The 25,830-nt window shown below is 55.9% G+C and overlaps 3 protein-coding genes across 9 annotated transcripts in view; 1 reads left to right on the plus strand and 2 right to left on the minus strand.

The window, feature by feature from the left end:
* Nucleotides 1–275: 275 nt before the first annotated feature.
* Nucleotides 276–4,953, plus strand: NKIRAS2 (NFKB inhibitor interacting Ras like 2). Of its 4 annotated transcripts, none has more exons than XM_036835565.1 (4): nt 276–435; nt 1,441–1,548; nt 1,951–2,192; nt 2,835–4,952. In XM_036835565.1, the coding sequence occupies exons 2-4, from the start codon at nt 1,455–1,457 to the stop codon at nt 3,072–3,074; spliced, it is 576 nt and encodes a 191-aa protein (XP_036691460.1). In that variant the 5' UTR covers nt 276–435; nt 1,441–1,454; the 3' UTR covers nt 3,075–4,952. The 4 variants fall into 4 exon arrangements, with proteins under 4 accessions (XP_036691460.1, XP_036691462.1, XP_036691463.1 ...); XM_036835567.1 differs by having other exon boundaries at nt 317–435; nt 1,922–2,192; nt 2,835–4,953; XM_036835568.1 differs by having other exon boundaries at nt 317–435; nt 1,441–1,754.
* Nucleotides 4,954–4,979: 26 nt separating this feature from the next.
* ZNF385C (zinc finger protein 385C) overlaps nt 4,980–25,830 on the minus strand; it is a 56,286-nt gene continuing 35,435 nt past the window's right edge. For 2 of the 4 annotated variants that reach the window (XM_036835562.1, XM_036835561.1), the window contains exons 3-9: nt 14,450–14,598; nt 12,489–12,599; nt 11,007–11,172; nt 7,709–8,002; nt 6,979–7,175; nt 6,569–6,679; nt 4,980–6,045 (exon numbers count right to left, since the gene is read on the minus strand). In XM_036835562.1, the coding sequence (XP_036691457.1) occupies nt 5,812–6,045; nt 6,569–6,679; nt 6,979–7,175; nt 7,709–8,002; nt 11,007–11,172; nt 12,489–12,599; nt 14,450–14,598 (1,262 nt within the window). In that variant the 3' untranslated portion in view covers nt 4,980–5,811. The remainder of the gene's footprint in view (nt 6,046–6,568; nt 6,680–6,978; nt 7,176–7,708; nt 8,003–11,006; nt 11,173–12,488; nt 12,600–14,449; nt 14,599–25,830) is intronic. The other 2 variants (XM_036835563.1, XM_036835564.1) reach the window with 2 other exon arrangements.
* Nucleotides 16,101–24,079, minus strand: C20H17orf113 (chromosome 20 C17orf113 homolog). The gene is made up of 3 exons (XM_036835558.1): nt 23,995–24,079; nt 18,921–19,657; nt 16,101–17,735 (listed from the first exon to the last, which is right to left on the minus strand). Exons 2-3 carry the CDS (start codon nt 19,461–19,463, stop codon nt 16,251–16,253), a joined length of 2,028 nt encoding a protein of 675 aa, XP_036691453.1. The 5' UTR covers nt 19,464–19,657; nt 23,995–24,079; the 3' UTR covers nt 16,101–16,250.

Consider the following 25,830-nt stretch of genomic DNA (forward strand, 5'->3'; position numbering starts at 1 on the left):
AACGGTGTCTAATTCCTCCGCTTTTTCTCAGCACGTGGTCCTGTACCTGGCACAGAGTAGGAGCTTAGAAGACATTGGATGAATAAATGAGTAAACAAAGTGTTACTGTAGTAGCCTTTAGAGAAAGAACATATGGGCATCTGACGCACCAAAACAGCACCCGGCCGGTGAAGGGAGCCTAGAACCCTTTGCTCTGGCGACCACCCAGCCCAGGTCCCGGCCGTCATTTCCCCGCCGGCCTCTGGAGGCGCTGTTCGGCTGGCGCCCGCTCTCCGCCACCAAAATAGGTCTTGCGGGATGGAAACTACGGGGCGGGGCCAGACGGAGCCCGGACGGACCCGGAGGAAGATCCGAGTGTTTGCGGCCGTGCTGCCCCACCCCTGGTCCCGGCGCGCGTAGAGGGGCCCGGCCGGGCTGCAGCGAGGGTCCCAGGAGGTACGGAGCTGGGAGGCCGGGATCGACCACTGCTTCCGGACGCTTTAGGTGGCAGGATTCCGATTCCCTCTGGAAGCCCTCTCGTGGGGAAATCTGTTCCGGAGGCCCGCCTAGCAGTCTCTCTTGGGGTATCCCTTAATTGCGGGGCTCACTATATGAGGCCCCTCGCGGGGAGGGGGATCTGTACTAAGAGTTTCCTCTGGAGAGGTTTCTGTTTAAGATCCCTTTGGGGAGTGATCTCTGTATCTCTCCTCTCGGGGTGGTGGGGGGGGCTCCTTGTCTGGGGCTCCTTCTGGGAAGCCTGTGTTTGGGATGCCTTCGAGGAGATCTCTGTTTGGGACCTCCAAACAGAGAAGGGATTTCTGTGTCTAGGCCTTATCTGGGTTTGTCAGCCCAAGAGAAACAAAATTTTTCTCTTTTCTGAAGCGTTTTTTTTCCTTAGATTCTTTCACTCTTTTGTTTCTTGTCTGATGTTTTCCATCTTAGCCATGGCCTTGCTGGGAATTCGAGGGAACTAATTGTCTGGATAAGCCATACGGGGAAGCAAAATGTTCTTCCTAATTGTTCACTCTCCCCAGGAAGAGTGGTATAAGACAGATCCACACAAAATAATAGTCCTGCTTATTTCTCCATGGGGTCGTGGTTAAAGAGAGGGAGCTGAGCCAGAGCTCCCTTCAGCAACTGGTCCTCCACATCCTGTGCACAGAAAGGAACCTGGCTAGTGGTTCCTTTAAACCAGCGACTCTCTTCCCCCTTTATGGCAGCGCTTACCGAGCACCTGCTCTGTGCCAGTTACTGGCCTCGTACTGGGAATAAGATGGATAATATACAGCTAACTGTCCAGTAGTGTATATAGACACATCACTTCAGTACACCCTGCCTAGGGTAGCAGACAGGGCCGAACCCCTGAGGCCATGCGTCCACTTCAGAACTTGCGTCCTCATTCAAGGGAAGTTTGCCCTCGGTTTTGATCCTGCCTCACCCAGTGTGCTTCCGTTCTTCAAGGTTGAAAGCTAAGCATGGGGAAGAGCTGCAAGGTGGTCGTGTGCGGCCAGGCTTCTGTGGGCAAAACTTCAATCCTGGAGCAGCTTCTGTACGGAAACCACATAGTGGGTGAGTGTTGCCGGGCGTGAGGCGTGGTGGAGGAAGTGGAAGAATGAGGAGAGGATTTGATCACGACACGAAAAGGCTAAAGTTCGCTCCTGCTGGTCATTGCACCGAAAGATCCCAGCTCTACAACACTGAGGACATCTGGAAAGAGAAAACCCAATGTCCGAGATAGGAAGGAAAAACTTCCGCGTCACACTGTGTTTAGCAAGGTATCAGCGTGAGATTAGAGCTGTTCCCCCAAGTTATTCCAGTCTGGCCAGACTCGCAGTCTTTGGCCCTCTCTCCTCAGCCCCCATGTTCCTTTCTCTCCCTGTCTGGTTGGCCTGTTGTTAGGATATATTCAGTCACTCATGTTCCCAATCTCTTTTCTCCCTAGAAACAAGTTTTCTCCTCATTTTGTCCCAGGTTCTGAGATGATTGAGACGCAGGAGGACATCTACGTGGGCTCCATTGAGACTGACCGGGGGGTGCGGGAGCAGGTGCGTTTCTACGACACCCGGGGGCTCCGAGATGGGGCTGAGTTGCCCCGGCACTGCTTCTCCTGCACTGATGGCTATGTCCTGGTCTACAGCACGGACAGCCGAGAGTCCTTTCAGCGCGTGGAGCTGCTCAAGAAGGAGATTGACAAATCCAAAGACAAGAAGGAGGTGTGTGTGGGAACCCTGGTGGTGAGAGAGAGTGGGCCCTGGGCTGGCTTTGGGAGGCCTGGAAAGGCTCTGTTTTTCACTTATTTGCCAGGACGTGGGTTTAGAGCTGGAGGGCGGAGATGGAGGCCACTGGAGGGTGTCTTCACCCCTGGAGGTGGCCGTATGTTGAGGCAGCCCAACCAAAGAGGCTTCTCCAGTTTAAGATGTCCCCACTAGTCTTTCTTTATAATGGTTCTGTGCTCTCCCCTGTGAAGGCCCTTTTGTTCTCAGATCCCGCTTTAAGCTGCAGGCATTCTGGAAGCGCTTCCTCACCGGTTACTTAGCCAGCAACTAACTGACTGCCAGTGGTGATCAGGCATTGGTGACACAGGGCTTGTAATGGAACTCCTCCAGATGGAGGCCCCCGTCCACAGTTTCTAATATAGGAAGAGGTGAGACATCAGCCATTGAGACTTCCCCTCTCCTAGGACTCCGAGGTGGAAACGGTTGCTTTTTCCTCTCCTTCCTCTGTTCAAATTCTGGCCTCCATCTGGCACCCCCTCCAGGAGTTCCATTACAAGCCCAAGGTGGTCACTGGCCCTCACAACCATTCCTGAGGTCCATGCTACAGCCACAGGCCTCTACTCTGTCCCTCTTCCCCAGGTCACCATCGTGGTCCTCGGCAACAAGTGTGACCTGCAGGAGCAGCGGCGTGTAGACCCGGATGTGGCCCAGCACTGGGCCAAGTCGGAGAAGGTGAAGCTGTGGGAGGTGTCGGTGGCTGACCGCCGCTCACTGCTGGAGCCCTTCGTCTACCTGGCCAGCAAGATGACCCAGCCCCAGAGCAAGTCTGCCTTCCCCCTCAGCCGCAAGAACAAGGGCAGCGGCTCCTTGGATGGCTGAAGAGCTGCCTTGCCAGCCCTGGAAGATGGGTTGAGGGGAAAGGGAGGGGGGGTTTTAGGCAAGCTGTCCTTCCCAGTCAAGGGGGGAGCTCCCCACTAGGCCAGGCAGCTGGGCTGTCCCAGGCTCAGGTCACTTTTGCTCCCTCCCAACTCTGGGAAATGCAAATAGTCTAGGTTAGCGGCCCCCAAGCCCCCCAGCCCCCATCCTGCTGTATCCTAACAGCAATGGAAAGCCATTGATAGGATTTATGCCAGCGAAGTGACATGATCAGTTTTTGCTTTTAAGCAGGTCTAGGGTGGTTTTGGATCTCTGTCCCTTCTACCAGCCCTGGACAGAAAGCAGAGCTGTGTGTGGAAGCGCCCAGTCTAGGGTCTGATTCCTATCGCAGGGGTCTTACACCTCCGGGTTTCCTGCCAATCTCACACACACACACTCACACGCTTACGGCACCAGCCTGGACTCTAGAGAAAGGGCATCCAGGTATCTCGTTTGTGTGTGTGTGTGTGTGTAGATGTGCACACGTATGTGTGCTGGTGTTCGGGGCGCCTCCTCATCCAACACCCTGACCTCTCTCCTGTCCTCTCCTGGGCTGAAAGAAGCTAGCCTCCTGGGAGCATAATTTTCTGTTTCAACTCTTCCTCCAGCTGCTTTGCTTCCTCTTCCTGCTCAGGGAGCATTTCCTTGGTTGAGGTGGAATGGAATGCCGACTGGGCTGGGAGTCACCAGCTGGCTTTGTGGCCCTGCGAGGCCTTTCCCCTCTCGGGGCTTCAGTCTTCTCATCTGTAAGGTGACGGCAGTTGCTTAGATGATCTAGATCCTCTCCAGCCCTGTGTGGGTTGTATACTGCCCATGGTTGGGCTGGCTGCGACTGTTCCCTTAGCTTCTCCCCTTTCAAGGTGCTATGCCTACGGCCCTGGAGGCTGGGACACTGCTCCCCGCCCCCCAACCACCAGGGGGCAGGAGTGCACTACCCACTCTAGTTGCCAGAGTGGCTGCCCAGTGCCCGATCAGCGGACCTCACAGCCCTGGGGACTGGTCGTCACCCTTTCCTATGGTTGTTTTCAGCTGAAAGCTGGACTTCTATTTATGAATTACCTGTGTTTATCTGCCTGCCACCATGATGGAGGCTGGGCAAGGTGCTCGTCTAGCCCTCCCTTCTTACCTCAGATGCCTGAACAGAATAAAGCCGACCAATAGCAGCTTCTCAGGAGCTGCCAGATCTCTGAGGGCTCAGAAGGGTGGTTACGCTTCCAACACGCTGTAAAGTGAGCTGGTAACCCACAACTTCCCGTGCCCACTTCGTGCTTCTGATGTACACACCTAGCATAGGTGAAGACACTACAGCCAGGTGACCTCCAGTACACGCCCCTTCTCCCCAAGATGGGAGAGGTGAGCAGGGTCAGGTGGCCCAGGCTGGGCAAGTTAGGGCGTGTACAGGCTTGGGCTTAAATTGATTTATTGATGCGTTGGACACAATAAAACCACAACTGTTATCAAAAAGTTTCCCACCCTCCCCCCTTTTTCTTGTTCTCCCATTGGAAACAGCTTTAAAAAAGAAAAAAGATACAGGTGGATACTGGCAAAGTCCCATATTGTGGGGTGAGGGTGGCAGTGCTGCTGGGGTGGGATGGAGGTCATGACATTAATTTTGACAGCATGAAAACGGGTCTTGACAGTGGCTCCGAGTGGATCCCAATACTCAGAGTCACAGTGAGGGGGCCTTCGGATGCTCGTGGGGGAAGGGAAAGCTGAACTGAGCGCTGGGGGCCAGTTTGGGGTGAGGAGCTGGAAGGGAAAGCTCTTTGTTTGGGAGCCCTGGGGAGATTCAGTGTTAGCTGGGTCCATAGTCTGAGGGAGACCCAGTGTCACCCCCCTTCCCCCCCCCCACCCCCCCGCCCTGAGAGCTGGGATTCAGGAGGAATCAATGAAAGGCTAAGGGGAGAACGTGTGTGGGACTGATCACTTCCTCTGTTAAAAACTGGGCCCGGCCAGCACATTACCCTCGCCTCCCCCGTTGTAGCCCCATCCTGTCAGAGCGGATGGAAAGCCCCAGAGGCTCGCAGCTCCAGCCACCCCTTGGCTTTGCCCCACTTAGCACTGCTCCCTTCCTCCTCCACAGTCTTCCACCACACCCCCATGGTCAGCTCGTCCAGGTAACCTTGAACCCATTCCATCTTGAGACCCTGTGGTTGGGCTGGCTGTGACTGTCCCCTTAGCTTCTCCCTAGAGACGGCCACCTCAACACCAGTGATTCTCTAGAGAATCCAGTGAATGGGGAGGGCCTCCCCTCCCCGCCCCCAGGGCATGGGAATAGAGGTCGGGGCTAGGAGAAGGTAAGATTCCTCGGACCTCGGGCCACGTGAGTATAGGTCTTGAGTGGGAGAATGAGAGCACCACAGGGCTGGGACTAGGATTTTGCATAGATCTTTGGATTTTCCAGTTTGTTCCCCATAAATCAGGATGGGAAATGGAGGGGAGCCCAGGGCTAGCCCTAGAAGCCTGGGGAAGGGAAGGGTGCAGATGAATGGTCCTTGGGCCGGCGGGGGGCATTAGTTGAATCCCCAGTGCAGATTGAGTGAAGGGCTCTTAGCATTAGCCCAGCTCTTCCTAGATTGGGCAGGAACCCCTAGGCTGTAAAAGGCAGTCTCCTGTGGGATGTAGGGAACCGAGGCATCTTGGGGAGAGGAGGAGGGGGAGGGCAACTGCTGGGAAATCAGCCCCGGGCTCCCCAGGAGGGCTAATAGGGGGCAAAGACGATGGGTCCCGTGGCAGGGCGAACGGCTCCCGCTGGGGCGCGAAACAGAGCTGGGCCCAGGATCGGAGGCGGGAAGAGGGTGGCTGCCGTGGGCGCAGGCCGGAGGGCCAGGGGCCCTGGGAGGGCACAGATGGTTGCCGCCGCGGCGGGGATGGGGCTGGGCAGGAAGCGGGCTGCCAGCGTCTTGGTGAGTTGCTTCTGCAGGGCCAGCTTAGACTGCAGAGAAGAGAGGAAAGGACTCAAGTCTCTGACCCCAGGAAAATCCTGTCCCCTCCCGGGGCCCCCTCCTTGGGCTTTTTGCTGCGGGGGGAAAAACGTGACTGTCAGGATTCCAAACCTAAATCCTCCTCCCTTCCCACCCCCAAACATTCATTCCAAAGGGCTTTCTCCACCACCTGCCTTCCTGCCTGGAGGGAGGAGAATCTGAGGATGGGCCAAGGGAGGAGGCTATGGGGAGCTGGGGTGGAGATGGTCTCCAGGAGATGCACGCCCACGCCTCGCTCTTGCCCCTGAGGTTACTACCTGGGCCCACCTCCCCGGAAATGTTTCTGAGCAGATCCCCAGACAGCCAAAAACCCAACCCCAGCTCTTTCCCTGCCCAGCCAGCCTCCAAGGGGGGTGGCTTCCTTCCTGCCCCTCCTCCCAGCCCCCCAGCTGGCCCTCCCTTCCAGCCTACCCTCTCCCCGTACCCTCTCCCCTCTGGACCTGGGTCCCAGCTCTGTTGCCCGGAGACAGATACCTTGAGGATACTCACAGCCAGCGCTGCGTGCTTCTGCAGCTTGCTGTGCTGGCTGGAGGGCTTGGGGGGCTTCCCGGCCAGGCGGTCTTTGTGCCTCCTGCTGCTCAGGTGCTAATGGACAGACAGACAGACTGGGAACAAGATGAGGAACCCAAGGACCCCAAAACTACGGCTAGCTCACCCTTCCTCTATCCACAATTCACACACCTAATGCACATGGCCCTGGAGTGGCCCTGGGAAGGGGAGGTAAGAATTGGCCTTCGCCTTCCAGGAGCCTCGCACCTCTTCCTCCACTGCTGCCTGCTCTGCTCTACCCACCTCCTCCCCGCAGGCTCCCTCCTCCAAGCCTGGCACTGGACCCACCCCCCTCACCCCTGCTCCATCCCCGATCCCAGCCGCACTTGCCCCACCTGCTTGAGTTGGGTCTCTGAATTGACCTGGAGCTGACAGAGAGCACAGTGGAAAGGGGGCCTGGGCCCCTGCCGGCCCCCGCGGACCCCTGTCACTCTCTTGGCCTTGTGTCCAGCTCCTCCCCGGGGCACTGCGTGGCCCCTGCCCCTGCGGGGAGCGCCCCGCTGACCTTCCACCATCCACCGGTGCTTGGCTCCTGGAGGGAGGAAAGAAGACAGCTTGCCAGCACCAAAGAGGGGCTTCAGGGGCCACGGAGACCCCCTCCAAACCAGGTCAGTTTGGCTGCCCCCTGAAGCCTCCAGGCTGCTCAGCACTGCCAGCCCCTCCAGCCATGTGAGATCTCTCTTTCCCTCCCAAAGGTCCTCCCAGCTGTTCTCATTTCATGCCAACATCCCCCAAGGAAGGCCTCATTGCAGAGTAACAGGTCAGCTTCCCTTTGGCTCTCATCCCAACCCAGTTCCCCTGGGTCTGATCCAAGGAGAGATGGGAGGGGTGTCTCCTGTCTCCTGTGATGACCCTTCAGTTCTTGCTGCCTCAGACTTCTCTTCCCGATCCGATCCTCCCTCCTCAAGCATTACCGGGAGGACCCGAAATGCCCGCCCAGCCACAGCTGAGCACAGCGCCTCTGTCACCTAGCCCTGGAGCAAAGTGCCCAGAAGCTCTAGCCTGCCCACATCTGGTGAGGGCCATCTCCTTCCCGGGACTCGAGCTGGTGGGGGGCGCACTGACCTGTGTTGTGAGCCTGAAGCTGGGAGGCGGAGTTCACGGTCACCTTACACGTGGGGCAGTAGAGGCGCCCCTTCTCGCTCCTGCCTTCCCCACTCACACCACTTTCCACAGCAGCTGCCGCCGGTTCAGACCCTGGCGCCTCTCTCCCAGGCTCTGGGGAGCAGGGTGGGCAAGAGGAAGAGGAGGAAGAGGAGGCAGCATCCAAGAGGTCTGAGTGGGCCGGCTCCCTGGGCGTGGGTTCCGGACTCAGGAGTGGCTGGAGTTTGGGACCAGGAGGAGGGGCTGCAGGAACTGCTGGGGAGATGGAAGGCATGCAGTAAGAGTGTGAGGCCCAAGATGATTCTCGAGACCACGATTTTAAGCACAGATATTCTGGGGGTGGCATGGCAGATTGGAAGGGTCCCTGGTGTAGGGATGACCAGCACTGAATTCCAGACTCCCCACCAAATCACTGGGCAGACTTGGGCCTCTTTGGGCCTCAGCTTTCCCACCTGAAATGATAAAGTTGGATCCAGTGGTCTCAGAGAACCCACCCAGCCCTGATGATCTACAGTCATTAGGGAACTGTTAAATATGTGGAAGTCACCAAAAAGATGTGCTAGAATATTCATGGAGCACTATTCATAGCAGCAGAAAACTGGAAACTATCCAAATATTTGTCAACAGGAGAATAGTGAAAAGCGTTGATGGGTCATGCAATGGAATACTACATGGCAATGAAAAAGGACAAAATCCAGCTACACGCAACAACAACTTATGATGTGGTTATATCCTGATAAACCCATCGTAAGTTGAAAATATCATAAGTTGAAAATGCAGGTACTTCCCTGGTGGTCCAGTGGTTAAGAATCTGCCTTCCAATGCAGGGGACGTGGGTTTGATCCCTGGTCAGTAAACTAAGATCCCACATGCTGCAGGGCAACTGAGCCCACGTGCCACAACTGCGCCCCGCAACAAAGAGCCCTCCCACCGCAACGAAAGATCCCGTGTGCCCCAACTAAGACACAACACAGCCAAAATCAATCAATCAATAAAAAGGAAGGAAATTTTTTTAAAAAAATGCATTTAATACACCTAACCTACTGAACATCATAGCTTGACCCAGCCTACCTTAAGTGTGCTCACAACACCTACATTAGCCTACAGTTGAGCAATATCATCTAACACAAAGCCTGTTTTATAATAAAGTGTTCAATATCTCATGTCATTTATTGACTATTGTGCTGAAAGTGAAAAACAGATTGCTTGCATGGGCACAGAATGGTTGTAAGTGTGTCAGTTGTTTACCCTCCTGGGCACGTGGCTGCTGCTGACCAGCATCACAGAAGAGGATGCACCTACCGTACATCGGGGTCCCCAACCCCCAGGCCACGGATCGGATCGGTACCAGTCTGTGGCCTGTTAGGAACCGGGCTGCACAGCAGGAGGTGAAAGGCGGGTGAGCGAGTGAAGTTTCATCTGTATTTACAGCCACTCCCCATCGCTCACATTACCGCCTGAGCTCCTCCTGTCAGATCAGCGGCAGCATTAGATTCTCATAAGGAGCGCGAAGCCTACTGTGAACTGGGCATGCAGTTCTAGGAGGTTGCGTGCTCCTTAGGAGAATCTAATGCCTGATGATCTGAGGCGGAGCTGAGGCGGTGACGCTAGTGCTGGGGAGCGGCTGCAAATACAGATTATCATTAGCAGAGAGGTTTGACTGCACAGAGACCATAATAAATCAATTGCCTGCAGACTCATGTCAAAATCCTATCAGTGGGGGGCTTCCCTGGTGGCACAGTGGTTGAGAATCCGCCTGCCAATGCAGGAGACACGGGTTCAAGCCCTGGTCCAGGAAGATCCCACATGCCACGGAGCAACTAAGCCCGTGGGCCACAACTACTGAAGCCCAAGTGCCCTAGAGCCCATGCTCTGCAACAAGAGAAGCCACCGCAATGAGAAGCCTGCGCACCACAACAAAGAGTAGCCCCCACTAGCTGCAACTAGAGAAAGCCCATGCGTAGCAACAAAGATCCAATGCAGCCAAAAATAAATAAATAAATAAATTTCTTAAAAAAAAAAAAAATCCTATCAGTGAGTGGCAAGTGACAATTAAGCTGCATCTTATGGAGTAGACTGGACATAAGCAACACACTTCGGGTGTCACTGTCACTCATCACCCCCAGATGGGACCATCTAGTTGCAGGAAAACAAGCTCAGGGCTCCCACTGATTCTGCATTATGGTGAGCTGTATAATTATTTAATTATATATTACAACGTAATAATAATGGAAATAAAGTGCACAATAAATGTAACGCACTTGAATCATCCTGAAACCACCCCTCCCTCCCGGGTCCGTGGGAAAATTGTCTTCCGTGAAACTGGTCCCTGGTGCCAAAAAGGTTGGGGACCACTGCTGAATATTGCTAGCCCAGAAAAGATCAAAATTCGAAATTGGAAGTCCAGTGTCTACCGAATGCATATGGCTTTCACACCGTTGTGAAGTCAAAAAATCATAATCCGAACCACCATGAAGTCGGGGACCATCTGTATATCATTAACCAAAACCAGGTGAAATTGATCTCTGGTGAGAAAAGTCAGGCTCGTAGTTACTCTGGGGGAGGGGTGTAGGTGGTTGGATGGCATCACCCCCAAACTCATGTCCATCTGGAACCTCAGAATGTGATCTTATTTGGAAATAGGGTCTTTGCTGATGTAATTAGTTAAGACGAGATCGTACTGGACTAGGGTGGGCCCTAATCCAATGACTGGTGTCCTTATAAGAAGACCATGTGAAAGCACAGAGACACTGGGGAAAATGTGATGGGAAGTCGGAGGCAGAGATCGAAATGAGGCATCCACAAGCCAAGGAGCGCCAAGGATTGCCGGCAACGACCAGAAGCTAGAAGAGCGGAATGAAACAGATTTCCCCCCCACCCCTGGGCCCCCAGAAGGAACCAACCCTGCTGACACCTTGCTTCAAACTGGTGACCTCCAGAACTGTGAGAAAATACATCTCTGTTATTTTCAGCCACCCAGTTTGTGGTAATTTGTCATCACAGCCCTAGGAAGCTAACAACAAGGTAGTGACCGGGAGGGGACCCAAGGAGGGGCTTCTGGGGTGCTTGTGACACATTTCTTCATCTCAGCAGATCCAGACTGGAAAATCCGTGGTGCTCTACACATGTGATGTGTGCCTTTCCCTGCACGTATGGAATACTCCAACACAAGCAGGAATAATAATAAGCAGAAATCGCTCAACCCCTTGTCAGAAGCCAGATTTGGAGCGGGATGGGGGGAGAAAAGTTCAGGACTGACCTTTGCTCTGTGGCTCTTCAGGGGCTCCACTGGCTGGAGTCGGGGATGGGGACACCAGCGTCCCATCCTGGGCCAGGGTTTGCGGCCTCTGCTTGCTCTTGGCGGCTTCGACAGCCTTGAGTTTTCTGGCGTGTTTGTGGCCTTTGTAGTGTGCTTCGGCCTGGTTCTGGGGAGGGGAGGGCATGGGGTCACCATTCATTGGCTGAGTCCACCTGCCCCATCCATGAGCTGGCGCTGGGCAGGGGGCAGGGCAGAGGGAGGCACGGCTCCGGCCACACAGGGGGCGCACCCTTGTCATCATCACAGCATGTGTGTGGCCCTGAGGTTTACAGAATGCATTCTCATACACGAGCTCCCAGGCAAGCAGCCACTGCCTTCAAATTCTGCCTCAGCTGCTTATTAACTGTGCATCTTTGGGCAGGTCCCGTCACCTCTCTGAGCCTCAGTTTCCTCACACATAAGCTCTGTGATGATAATACTGATTTCACAGAGTTGTGAGAATTAAAATGAGAACATGAATGACAAGGGCCTAGTACAAACAGTAGGTGCTCAGTGAATGTTAGTTACCAACAGGTTTATAAATGCACAAGTGGAAAAACAGAGCAATTCCCACACTTTCGGGAATGTGCACCTCAGATCATTCATCCCTTTGTACATTTTTCAAACAAAGTTATTGAACATTTGCTATGTGCCAGGCACATGCTGGGCCCGGTATGAAGAAGATAACGGTTCCTCCCTCAGAGTGAAGTCTCTCTGTCCATCACTTGCATGACTCACATAACCTGAAGGCCTGGAGGGACCCTCCAAATCTGGCCTGTCCACTAGGGGTCCCTTCTTGTTGCTCCCAAAAGTAGGAAAGACAGGCCCCCGTGGCCCCTCCCTGGACACTTTCACCAGAGCAGGGAAGGTCCGCTCTCTAGGGGCGGGTCATGGTAGAAAGCATGCGGACTATGGGGTCAGCCAGGCCTGGGTTCAAATCCCAGCTCTACTTACCAGCTGTGTGGCCTCATGCAAGTCACTTAACCTCTCTGAGGCTGAGTTTCCTCATCTGAAAAGTGGGGCTGATGATAGCACCTCTATCCATCTCACAGATGTATCATGAGAACTCATTAAGAGGACGGGCATGAACACATTCTGGAAACCCTCAGGTGCATTAAGAACTCAGCTCTGGACCGGGAGCCGATGGTGGCCCCTGGGACCTGGAGTAGGGAAGGGCAGCCTTCTCTCTGGCAGAAGGGTCCAGAACACAGGAGAGAGGCATAGGGGAGGGAAATGAAATCCCAGGGGGATGGGATGGGACAGGGCAGAGGAATCTGGAGAGAGGAGAGGATGGGATGGATAAAGGACCAGGAGCGGCTCTTCTGCAACGAAGGACAGAAAATACGGACCACAGTCCCTTTGCCACCGCTATTCCTCCAGGAAAGACCCCAGAAGCCCAGTCTCCAGCCCCCTCCCCAGCCTGTTTCCACTACTCCTTCTCACCGCTGAGTTGAACCTCAGGTGACAGATGTTACAGGAGATGAAGAGCTTCTTCTTCAGAGGGGAGGGAACCCCAAATGTGTGACTGATGACAGCTTTCTGGACCGGGTCCATCTGTGAAGGGGGTGGGAGTGCACAATAACTTTGGGGTCAGCTCAGTAAGGGCAGGGGGCGGGGGCGGGCACTGCAAAATGCCAAAAACTAAGACTGTTGAGGACGGCAGTGATCAGCCCAGAGGAGGAAATTTCCCATGTCTGTGGATATTAGACAGAGAAAAAGAAACAGCCTCTTCCCTGGCTGACTTTCTCTGTCAGCCTAGGCTTCTGCTTAGAGGCAGGGGGATGGCCAGGATGACCTCCATGACCTTGCGAAACAGAACCACGTGCTGGTGATCACACTGGCGTCTCTTGCCGCCCCTCTGGTCTCTTTTTTTCTCATTCGCAAGAATCACAACTATTGGGACAGAGAGTTGGGGGCAGGCAGAAGCAGAGAAAGGAATTTGGAATTTCCTCTCCCATAACCCAGACTTGTGCTGGACCTGCGGGCTGGGGGAGATAAGGCTTATCACTTCTGTCACTGTCACCGGGTCTGAGAGGGAGAGGGACAGCCACGGCCCAGGGGCGGTGGGGGGCTGGGCGGGGGCAGCAGGGGCAGCAAGTGGAAGCCAGAGGAGGGTTCCCTGAGTAGTAGGGTCGTTTCTCTGGCATATTAATTTGCGTGTTCTTTTCTTTTCCTTATTTTAAATCAATTTTTTTCCTTCTATCAAACCAAGCTTTTATGTTCCCTTTTCTCAGGGGCTAGGTTGTTGGGCCCAAAGCAGAAGCTGTCTGGGCTTGCTTATCAAGAGGAACTTTCCAGACCTTCCTGAGAGAGGAGAACAGAAGCTTTGAGAGAAAAGCATGGTTTCAGAAACTTCCCTGAGAAGAGAAAGAGGCTCTAACTCCCACAGCACCCAGGGCGGGGGCGTGCAGAGGACAGGACTTCAGAGGAGAGGGGTCTGCAGGGCCCCCAGTAGGAGGACGACAGCAGGTTGACCCCCTCTTAGGGATTATGTGCCTGAACAGTGAGCATGTCAGCAAGTGACAGCGGGGACTGAAGACCAGAGGACCCTCCCTAAATGTCTCAGGCTCCTTAGGACGTTTTTACAACCCTGGAGGGTGGGAAGGAAGGAGCTCCCAAGGGTGACTGAGACGGAATTTCCTACCATCTTGTCAGGATGGGGTGGGGCTCATCAATGCTTATATTTGATTTTCCAAATTTTTTAAAAAAGGGGACGTACCTTATAGCTCATGTAGTGAAGTAAATTTCATATTTACACACATACACACATGGAAATACATGTTTCCGTGTATACAGACTAGTAGGCAGACACACAGCGCATAAGCTTACAGGCAGTTACAAATTACAGAGACAAGTGGAAAGATACACACTGGCATGCACACCAACGGCACGCATCCACAAACTTATCGTCACCCAAACCACGCAAAAACACACACTCAGAGGCCAGACACACACCAAACACATACAGAGTCGACACAAAGACACAAAAAAACTCTCAGATACACAGACACATACACTAATTACAGACAACTACCCAGGCACAAAGAGTTTATAAACACACATGCACAAACTCACACTCACGAATAACAAAGTCCTACAGAGACAAACTAAAACAGAAAGGCACATCCCAAGTGCACACAGACATACACAGATCATCCACAGACATCCCTACAGAGAAACTCAAGTAAAACCTGCAGTTCACAGGCCCCCCGGGGCCCAGCAGTAGTTGCTGGGGGAGGGGGTGATACCATCCTGGATCCCTGGCCTAAGTGGGAGCTGGGCCCCATTTCAGGAGCATCTGGTCACTCTGGTGACCAGCTTCTGAGAGCTGGGCCCTTGCAGCCCCCCTTCCCCTCCACCCCCAGGCTCGGCTGCATGCCCCCCACCCCCAGCCCAGCCCGTACCGTGCTGAAGTTGGGGAAGAGACTGAGCGGGGTGGCGCCATTGAAGTGGAAGGCGAGCAAGTGCTTGAAGTCCAGCGGGGGCTGCAGAGGCCTGGCGGGCAGGGGCAGGGAGGCCAGCAGGGGGCTGGGGGTGCTGGAGGCCGGGCCTGCTGCAGGAGGAAGAAGGGCAGGGTCTGAAACGGGGAGCCACGGGGCTCACTCCTCCCTCCGCAGCCAGAACAAGAGGCTGATGGGCTTCTTGGGTGTAGAGAGAGAGCAGAAGCCCCTGTCTCCCTGTTCACAAAGTAGCACTGGCCGAGCCCAGGGCGATGACAGCCCATTTCTGTGCCTCTCCTCTCCACAACTGGGGAAGCAGAAGCAGGGAGTCCACAGTTCCAGGCTGCCAGCCCAGAAGGATGCCCACCACCCCACCCCACCCATAGGGGCAGCATAACGACCTAAATGAAGCCCAGAGGGGAGTCAGGGCCAAGGGAGTCAGGCCCCCTGACACACACACCACCACAGAGACTGCACGATGCACTGGGTTTCCACTTTATTGCAAATTAAACCCAAACCCAGGAGGCCTGGGGAAAGGCCAGCCCCCTCCCCTCTCACTACCTACCCTGTCCAGATCCCCACGTGGTTCACAGCAAGGGCTGACAGAGGGGATAGGAAACCCACTGGAATCTGAAAAGATGTGTTCCCCAGCTCTGGTGAGGCCCCAGCTGCTTCCTTCAGGAGGCAAAAAGCCCTCCGACATCCCTGCGTTGGGCCTGAGGCTGCTCCTTGGAGTCAGCCAGTCCAGCGCTGTGGTTTTACAGTCTTTGGTCTTAAAGGTCTGAGGCAGGGGCCCGGGTTCAATCCCTGGTCGGGCAACTGAGATCCCACAAGCCAAGCAGTGGGCAAGAAAAAAAAAAAATCTGTTGGGAATTCCCTGGCAGTCCAGTGGTTAGGACTCTGCGCCGAGGGCCCGGGTTCAATCCTTGGTCGAGGAACTAAAATCTAAAATCCCGGCGTGGCAAAAAAAAAAAAAGTCTGAGGCAAGGGCAGGGGAAGGCTAGGAACTTAGAGAGCAACCAGACTTTGAGGAAGAAAAAACTAGAAATAAATTTAGTCCACCTGGGACTTTTTTGGACCCTGTCATTACAAAACCAAAAGAAGTCCTTTTAGATTTCGTGTATTAACACTGTGAAAGATAGGATAGATTTATTTTACATTTATAGATGTGTATGTCGATATACACAGCCATATACAGAAAAGCCTCAGGCAGCCTACTGGTGAGGAGGGCACCACCACTTCCCTTGAACTGTTAGCTTGTGCACAGAGAGGGTGCTGTGCTGTGTGTCAAAAACAAGGGCGGTCATCTGCTCTTCAGTCACATCTGAAGAGATGTTGCTAGAAGTGGGGGCCAACAGTCAAGGACCCAGTCTCCTCTCCTTCAACCCCTGAATTGTGCAGACCCGGTCTTACTCCCTCCAACCAATAGCCCCTCAACTTTTCTAGGATCAAAACTTAGGCTGAGTTCAGAGGGAAAGGGGTGAGCTACTCTCACCAAACTCTGGAAAGGTCAGGAGTGATATTTAGGGTGACCCAGACCCTAGCACTTCTGCCCACTGGCCCCAGCCCCGCCCCCCCCATCCAGCCCCTCCTCCACAGCCCACGGGGCCGGGTTAGTACTCAGCGTGGAGCACAGGAAGCCCGGGGAAGGTGGGTGGGAGGCCACAGCTAGGAGGTCAGCTTGGGTGCAGCACAGTCAAGTCCGGCTTGGCCCTTAGAGAGCCTAGGGCCCCGGGCTGGCTGGACAGAGGAGAGGAGGCCGCCCTCACGTGAGCTGCGAGCCCAGGAGCCCCTCGCCCCACCCACTCTCTAGGAACTCCACAGCCAGCGCAAAGTCAAACTCGCGCAGCGGCGGCCCATCCACCGCGATCTTCACCGCGGGGCCGCCCCGGCCTTCCCCCGCCCCGCCCGGTCCCCACCACCGCAGCTCCCGGCTGCGGCCGACCTTGTCCAGGAGGCCGGCGCCCGCGGGCAGCGCCAAGGCCAGGGAGGCGAGGGCGGCGAAGTCGGGGAAGAGCTCGTGCAGTTCAGAGCGCGCGCACGCCAGCTTGGCGCACAGGGCCCGCGGGCCCAGCCGCCCCAGGCTGCACACCACGCGCTTGAAGAGCGCGAAGTCGCCCAGCGCCCGCTGGCGCACCACGGCGGGGGCGAAGGCGCGCAACAGGACGCGCAGCGCCCCCTCGCCGTGCGCGCCCAGCTCCTCGGGTGCCTGCGGGTAGAGGCGGGGGTCGAAGATCGCCGCCAAGGCGGCCACGGCGTCCAGCGAGGGCCCGGGGTAGGAGTCCCGCAGCCCCCTCCGCATGGAGTCCAGGAAGGCCCCCCGCAGCCGCTCCAAGCCCTGGACCGCAGCCTCGGAGTAGCCCACCAGCTCCACACCGCGGTAGGTGCAGCGGCCACGGCCCAAGTCAGGGCTGGAGGTTGCCAGTTCCTGCAGGAAGCCCTGGAGACGCGCCCCAGCTGAGCTGCGCTGCGCTTGGAGGGAGGCTGCAGCTGCCGTCACCAGCGGCTGCAGCAAGGCCAAGTCCGGCTCTTGTGGCTGCAGGACAAGGGCGAGCTTCTGCACGGACGGCAGAGCATCCAGCAGGAGGTGGGTGAAGGCCACAAAGGTGAACTGGCGCAGGGCGAGGGCCAGTGCCCTGGTTGTAGGTGAGGCTGGGGCAGAGGCCTCCAGTGTGGGCACCAGGCAAGGCCAAGCCTCAGCCACTGCTTCCACCACAGGCAGCAGGGAGGCCCAGGGCACTGGCCGTGGTCCTGCCAAGTCAATAGCTGCAAGGTCCAGTGCCGCCCGGAGCTCAGGGACCACGTGGGAACTGGGGCCACCGTGGAGGCGGAATAGGGCATCCAGCACACTCTCATATTCACCTAGGTAGGCAGGGGGCTTGGGATCTGTCCGGCCGGGGAGGCAGTGTAGCTCCATGAGCAGTGGGCAGGCGGCCTGGAGCTGCGGGCCCACGCTCCCCAGGCGGTCACTGGGGAGGCTTGAGCTGAGCCAGGCCAGCTTGGATGCAGACACGCCGAAAGCCTGCAGAATGTCCAGGAGTTGGCCAGCGGTGGCCTCGCCTTCCTGTAGCTCCACACTGCCCAGGAAGGTGGTGGCAGGCTGGCCATCGCAGGGGGACACCGAAGTGGCAAACAAGGCCAGATTGTGGGACTCAGGCCAGTCCCGGGTCTCATCCAACACCAGGCCCACATACGGGGATGCCTTCAGGCGTTGGCAGGCCTCTGTGTGCAAGACACTGGCAATGGCCACCTGGGACAGCCAGGGAAAGAAAGGGAGGGAGGACAGAGTTAGGCTTGTCCTGAGAAGGGGAGGCAGGCAGGGTGGGGTGATAGAAAGAGCACAGGCCTGGGATCGGACTAATCCTAGCTTTGCCACTTACTGACTGTGTGACCTTGGGCAAATCATTTCACCTCGCTGTTCATCTCTGTTTCCTCAGCTCTAAAACCAGGCTAATACCTGCCCCCAAGCTCCTCAAAAGGTTGTTGTGACTCATATCTTAGTGCCCTGACCAGGGATTGAACCCGGGCCCTCAGCAGTGAAAGCACGGAGTCCTAACCACTGGACCGCCAGGGAATTCCCATCGATGTAATTTTGTGTTGTTGTACTTATAAGCGTAAAAAATGCTTTAGGAACCATAAAGATTCTACAGCGTTTTGTGTGTGTGTGTTTTTCTACAGCATTGCCCCTGTCAGCCTTATTCCTGGGGGTCTCCCTCTGCTGTGCTGCTCAGGGATTAACTGATAGACACGTTGACTCCCTACCAGTTACACAGGGCCCCAGCTGTGTGCTGTTTGTCATCTCTCTGGGGGATGAGATCCAACTCCCCCACCCCCTTACCAGCCCCCAGGACTCATACAGCCAGTGCCTAGGAGAGAGCTGCAATATGCATGCCCCCAGGGGCCACATGGGTGATATTGACCTTGAAGTGGGCCAGGGATAAACCAAAGGGAATGGGGAAGCCCATGCCCTGCTCTCCAACTCCAGAACTTCATGCCCTGACTGCACAGGACCTAGCTTTTCAGTAGAAGTCACAAATCCACATTTTTATATGTAATCTCTTGTTTTTTTGTTGTTTTTGTTTTTGTTTATCTTGGAGACTAATTTTTCTTAAAAACACTGTGAAAACCACCAAAACACATCTGTGGGCCAATCAAGCTCCCAGGCCACCAGTTTGCAACCTCTGACCTAGGTAGTGAGGGGAGCGGACCTGAGCCCCTGAGGACAGGGCCTGGTCCGGCCTCTTCACTGTTGGGCACCCAGGAGCCGGCCAGGGGCCTGGCACCTAGTACGCCCTCAGTGAAGGCTCTGATGGGCGAAGGTGTGAATGAAGTGCTTTGGCTGCTGCCCCGGGGGCCTGGCATGCTGGTGCCATGCCCAGATGGCTCGATGTTTTCCCTCCTCAATCCCTCCCCCACAGCCCTGGCTGCCACCCACCTGCATGTCCCTCACCCTCCTGGGACTGTAGTAATCGCCGTGCTCCATGCCCAGCAGCGCCTGGCACAGGTTGAACCTCTGCAGCTCGAGCAGGGCAGAGCAGCGGTCGTCAGGCACGTCCTCCTTGGCCATGCAGTACACTGTGGTCAGCATGGCCACCTTGGCCGGGTTCGCTTCCACCTTGACACCCCTGAAGCTGGGGGTGGTCGCCAGGCCCGGACAGGTCCCTCCACCCTCAGCCTGGCCCTCAAAAGTGGGCCGGCCCCGGTTGACGGCCAGAGCCTGGCGGTGGGCCCCCGAGGTCACGTGGCGCAGCAGGGCGTGGCGCTGGAAGTTGTCGGTGCCCACAGTGAAGGCATTCTCCGCTTTGCCGTGCTTGTTGCGCACCAGGGCCTGGCGGCACTCGAGGCAAAACATCAGCTTCCGCTCGTAGTCAAAGTCCAGCCAGGTGAACTCCTCTTTCCAGTGCTCGTTGAAGTAACGCTTGCACTTCTTATTGGAGTTGGAAGCCTCTCCGGCTGGTTTCTTCCCCGGGGGCACCATTCCTGCTCGAGGGGCAGGGCGCCCCCAACCCCCACCCAAATGCTCTTTCCCCCCCAGCCTGCCCCGCACACCGAAGCACCTCCTTTGACAAGGGGAGTCGGTGGGGAGGCAGGAGGGGGGCAGCCCGCCAGGCTAATGGGGACCATCCATCTAACTTAGCCCGGAAAGTTTATTTCCACTCCGCTGGTGGGAGACTGGAGGTGAAAGAGACAAGGGAGAGGTGTTAGGCGTCCACTGGGGGTTCACACTGCCCACAGAGGACTCCCCGGGCGAGGGGTGGACGGACCCAATGGGTAAGGGCTACTGGGAGTGGGCCATAAAGTGTTATCCAAAGTGGGTAGCGGTATGGGGGCTCCAGCCCCCTCTAAGGGTCTCCCTCTATCCAGGACAAGGCATCGATTGCTTTGACTGCTGAAGCATGTCAGAACTCAGAGCTGGAAAGACTAGCACCATCAATGCAACCACGTTTTATAATCCCGAGACAGACAGTGGTTCTCAGGGCTCACGAATAACTCGTGGCTGAATCCTGGCTCCTCGCCCGAAGGATAACTGGTGCCATCAGGCCACAGTCATTTGTGTCATCAGAAGGAAGTTAGCACGAAGCTGAGCTCCCAGAGCCACAGGACTGAGGAATGGGATTTGTGTTCTCTGCAGCTCCCTTCCCTAAACACACGCATGGGCACACTCACACACACACCAGTTGTGTGGTTCTGGGAAGGGTAGCCCAGAAGCGGGGGCTGGGTTCCAGACTAAAGGCAGCCAGCTGGTTGCCTCTACCTACCTCACTCCACCACCACCCCAGGTGCGAGGCGAGGATGAGGAGTTCAGGACCCCACGGCCACGTCCAGCTGATGGCCAAGACCTGCCACCTCTGCTTCCTCGTTATCTCTCACACCTGCCCCTCCTCTCCATGTTTACTGATAACAACAGCGGTAACTACCATTTACCGAGTGCGAACTGACTCAGGCCCTGTGCTAAGGATTGCGGTGACTCCATCAGGAGACCAAGATTACTCTTGCAAGTACTCTCTGAGGATGGTGTCATCCTCACTTTGGACAGGACGAAACTGAAGCTCGGGAGCTTTAAGTGACTTGCCCAAGGTTTGCCAAGTAGTAAGTGGCTGAAGTGGAATTAGAACCCAAGTCCTCCTGACGCCACGGGCCATGCTGAGACCCTGGCCTGCACCGTCTCACCTGGATTACGCAGCGGCTTCCGCCTCTGCATTTGTTCCCCCACATTCATACCTCACGTTAACAGCCAGAGAGGAAGGCCACACACAGATCCCACTGTGTCACTGCCCTGCTTCCGCCTCTTTGGTGGTGTCCCATTGCCTAAGTCTACATACCTCACCATGAGCCGGCGAGACGCCCCCCAGCCTCTGGACACCTCCAGAGCCTCCCCACTCCTGTCTGCTCAGCCAGCTCCAAAGGCTTACCATGCCCCACACACATTACTGTTATTTTTGCTCCTGCCTCCATCCCCTGTGCCTGGAACTCCCCATCCCGCCTCTTTCCCTGGCTATTTCCCATTCATTCCTGGAGAGCAGCTCAGGCATCCCCTCTGCCACCCTGATCCCCCCACCGCAACCTGGGCTGGTACCTGTCCTCTATTCTCCCATAATTCCCCGTGTATGAGTCTTTGTAACACAATATGGTGAACGCAGGGATGCTCTACGTCTCTCTGTACTTGGTTCCTGGAAGGTCAAGATCACATTTGTTCATTTTTGTACCTCTAAGTCCCTGTACAGGACTGGGCATGCAGATGGCTCTCAGCAAAAGCTGGTTGTTTAAAAGAACAAAAGGATTATTTTGGCTATATGAAACAACCTCCTGTCTCTTTTTTTTTTTTAAAGATTTTTTTTGATGTGGACTATTTTCAAAGTCTTCACTGAACTTGTTACAATATTGCTTCTGTTTTGGTTTTTTGGCCGGGAGGCATGCGGGATCCCAGCTCCCCTGACCAGGGATCGAACCTGCACCCCTTGCATTGGAAGGCGAAGTCCCAACCACTGGACTGCCAGGGAAGTCCCAACAACTTCCTGTTTCTGAGGCTGTTGGTTTAGCTGATTCTAAACTCTGAGAAAGCAGTGACTGTCTTGCCCACCTGATATTATACCCAGCACCCCGTGTGGAACCTGGCACTTAGTAGGTAGGTAAAGTAAGGGCAGATGAGTAGAATTCCACGGGCAGCCCATTCAGTATAAGGAGAAGCACTCCATGTTGCCAGAAGTGGGTGAACCTTGCTGGTCCTCTTCCCCTGGACTCTGAGTGGCCATTGGCACGGCCCATCACACCCTCCTGAAACACACTTTTCTCTTGCCTTCCAGGACACCACATCCCCTGGTTTTCCTTGCTCCCGTCAGCCACTCCTCTGATGTCATCTCATGCTCTTCTTCCCTATCTCAAACTGTCCAAAGAGTTCAGAACCATCTCTACAGGACACTCCTCTGGGCACCACACCTTTCCATCCAACTGCTTTCCTGGCTTTTCTAAACAGATCTCTCCTGTATCTGTCCCTACAAAATATGCTCCTCTCCCAGGCTGCCCCGCTCAGGAAAATGGCCCTTTCTCCCACCCAGGTGCTCTGGCCAGAAAACTGGCCATCCAACCCACACTCTCTTCCGCATCAGGACCTGGTCTGTCCACAGGTCCTGTTGATTCCACCTCTACGATCTACCTCTAACTCATCCCTTCTCTCCATGCCACTGCCACCATCCTTGTCCAGGCCACCATCATCTCTTGCTTGGGCTATGGCAGTTGCTTCCTGATGGCACTCTGGGTCTCCACTCTTACCCCTGTCTGGGGTCAGAGACTCTCAGTAGCCAGAGGGGGCTTTTTAAAACATACAGCTTAAAATCCCTCCATGACTGCCCATTGCTCTGAGGCCAGCACCAGAATCCCTTTCAAGATCTACCAAATGCCCGGGCACTGCTGACCTCTCTGGGAGCCACTTGTGCCTCCCTCCCCTTCCAGCTACACTGGCCTTCCCTCAGTTCCTCCAGAGTGCCAGAGTCCCATCCCCAGAACCTCTGCACATGCTGCGCCTTCTTCTGGAATGTTCCCACCCTCCCTCCCAACACTTTGCCTAGTCCGCTTTCCCTCTGGTCTTAGCATAATGACCTCTTCAGGGGAGGCTTCTCTAATTATCCTTCCCCAGCAAGTCCCCTTATTTTCTGTCACTACCCCCTGTTTGTTCCCTCCAGCGCACTCCCCAAAGTTTACAGACCTGCTTATTTCTGTGTAGTTCTATTGCTTGTGCTCTTGCTGTCCGCCCCCCTCCCCCGGAAAATTCCCTGAGGGCAGGTAAGGTAATTTACTTGCTCCTCTCTGGACTCCAGAGAAGGGAACCACGGCTGGCCCCCAGCAGGTGCTCCACAAAATCTGAGGAGTAAATGACTCAGGAAGCACAAGCTCTCAGGCAGAGAGAGCAATGGAGTGGGCCCCTGGGCACCTTTTGGGTGGCTAAAACAGCTGCCTTTGACATCCTTTCCTCCTAAGGTCCCGTGATTCTGTGACTTTGTGCAGACCACCACCCAAAGGGTCTTAGAATGGAGAGGAGGTGCAAAGTCAAGGTGACACCCTTCTGGGTTTTTGAGAAAAGAACAGAAGAGTAGGGAGGGAGGAGGCCTGGGAAGATGGAGATTCTGAAACTATACTGTCCAACAGGGTAGCCACCAGCCACATGTGGCTGTTTAAAATTAATCAGAATTTTATTTTATTATTATTATTTTTTAATGGCCGCACCACATGGCTTGCAGGGATCTTAGTTCCCCGACCAGGGATCGAACCCATGCCCTCGGCAGTGGAAGCGCAGAGTCCTAACCACTGGACCGCCTTGGAATTCCCCAGAATTTTAAATTTTTAAAAATTCAGTTCCTCAGCCGCACGAGCCACACTTCAAGTTCTCAATAACCGTGTGTGGCTAGTGGCTATTGTACTAGATGGCCCAGATGGAGAACATATGCATCATCCCAGAAAGTTCTATTGAACAGCGCTGCTCTAAAAGACCAGGCAAAAGCCATTGACATTCTCCTACCTCAACCTGAGGGAACCGGGCTGGGTGGGGCGGGATGTAAGACGTGACTCTTGAGGGGCTCCTGGGGCGATGTGTGTTGGCCGGTGGTCCCCACTCCACCCCTGCACATAAGCCTCAAACAGTGTCTATATGGCCCCAGGATGGGGGTCCCCAGTCTCCTCCCCAGGCTTCTTTGGGTCTCCTACTTTCGGGACCCCACTAAGAGGAGTCCACGCTCCTGGCAGAGTAGGGGCAGGCGCCCCCTCCCCTGGCAGCCCGGTGAGGTAGGGGCTCCCTGCACACCCCTGCCCATCCTCCCGGGGCCTGGAGGCGGAGGGCTGGGGAACTTCCTCTGGGGGGCGCGTGGTGCAGGAGCTCTCCGATGGGTGCCGCCCGCGCCGTGCCGCCTCTCCCGCAGGACCCCCAGCCCCCGTGGCCGCCCCCTGCCTGGAGGTTCCTGGAGGGGATGCCCCGCCCGGCCCCCTCCCCTCCCCGGCCCCCGCACGCACGCACTCACGGAGTCTCGGGAGCCACCATCTTGCGCGGTGGACGCTCTGGCCGCGGTCTCCTTGGGCTCCACTGAGCGACAGCAGCCACTAGCGGTAACCGGGGCGAAGAGGCGCCAACGGCGGCGCGGGCCGGGGTCGCGGGCAGGGCGGCGGCGCCCCCGGGGCTCGGCCGGCCGCGCCCACCTGCCGCCGCTCTGGCCCGGCGCACCCTTAGCCCGGCGTCGCTCTCACCCTCCCCACCGCGTGCGCTGCAGCAGGAGCAACTCAGGTTAGACCGCAGGAAGGATGCTCCCCGCCAGCGGGAGGGACAGTGGTCATTCATTCACCACAGGTATCCGTGGGCTCCTAGAGGAGCTCACAGGTGAGAGCTGACTGGTGAGAGCCAAACAGGCGCAGCGCTAAGGAGGCTACACTCTGGCAAGTGCCCCGAGCGAGAGTGATGAACAAAATGCTTTGGGATCACAGAGGAGCAGGCGGTCAGCTGAAGGTCATCAGCCTGGAGAGGCAATTAGGTTTCACAAAAGGGTCAGTGAGATTTTACCAGGCGAAGGGCATTTCAGCAGTGGGAGTGGCAGAGCCATCGGGAACCACTGTGAAGTTCAAAGTCGAGTGCAGGTTCTCAAAGCTCAAGGTAGAACAGAGGTATGGAAGCTCTACAGTGAATGCTGGGGATTTTGATCCCGGCCTTGTGGGGAACCTCAGGATGTGGGTGAGCTGGAAAATCATGTGGGATCTTAGTTCCCCGACCAGGGATTGAACCCAGGCCCTCGGCAGTGAAAGTGCAGAGTCTTAACTGCTGGACCACCAGGGAATTCCCGGGAAATGAGTGTTTTAATCTAATGAGTTATTTGTAACGCGGATGACAGAAATGGGGTGGGTGGGAGGAGTGACCTCTTCCTAGAACTCTCAGACGCCCAGGAGACCCTCACCCCTGTGTGGGTTTCCCTGCAGGAGGAATGTGGGTGGTACCCCAGCCTCCCAGACCTGGAGGCCTGCAGTGGAGCTCCAGTAATGACATCAAACTGAGGCCTTGTCAGCCCAGCACTTAGCCTCAGTTTCCTCACCTGTGAAGTGGGAATTACAGCCGGGTAAGGAGGAAGGGGCAGGACAGGAATGGGTCTGAGGACCAAATGAGGTGCTGGGTGTGGAGGCCGTTTGCACAGGGGTTGCAGGGCACTTGGTGACCCAGTCTCCCCTTCCGGTCAGCACAAAGTCACCCGGAAATGCCTTCCAGCCCCCGCACAACTGGGTACACTCCTCTCCCACTCAAGGCTTAAGGCACACGTTGAGGTCAGGGCCTCTCCAGTGGTTGCTGGGAGCTCCCCGCAGCCCCCTTCACCCAGCGCTGCTCTGAGCCGCCCACCATCTGCCTCTGACATTCACTGTGAGCCCTGGCCCCTAGGGCCGCTGGGATGACGCACGAGTCATGGCACATGCACACACACGTGTGGCCACTTGGCTTGTGGGTACACTCAGATGAAGGGAGACACTGCAGCCCCCACCCCTGTCCCAGGATGGCACCACACAGCCTGACGGGTCTAGAATTCTGCACCCCCAAAACGGTCAGGTGTGTGTTGGGGGGTCTTCTCGGGTAGCATCTTGCAACAGAACAGCCACCCTGGCTAAGTGTCTCAGAGCAGTCCCTCCCCACCCCTGGCCAGGGGTCCACAGCCGGGACCCAGGGCTCATTGGGTGGCTGCCTCAAGAGGGTGGGTTGTTACTCTGATCAAACAGGAATAAACCAGACTAAGTGACAGAGAAAAGGCCACCCCCAGGGGTCCAACAGAGACTAGGGCAGGGGTGCAGAACAGGTGTCTCATGAAATAACATCATCCTGCCTACCA

This window comes from Balaenoptera musculus, chromosome 20 (assembly GCF_009873245.2).
Source record: "Balaenoptera musculus isolate JJ_BM4_2016_0621 chromosome 20, mBalMus1.pri.v3, whole genome shotgun sequence".
NCBI lineage: Eukaryota > Metazoa > Chordata > Mammalia > Artiodactyla > Balaenopteridae > Balaenoptera > Balaenoptera musculus.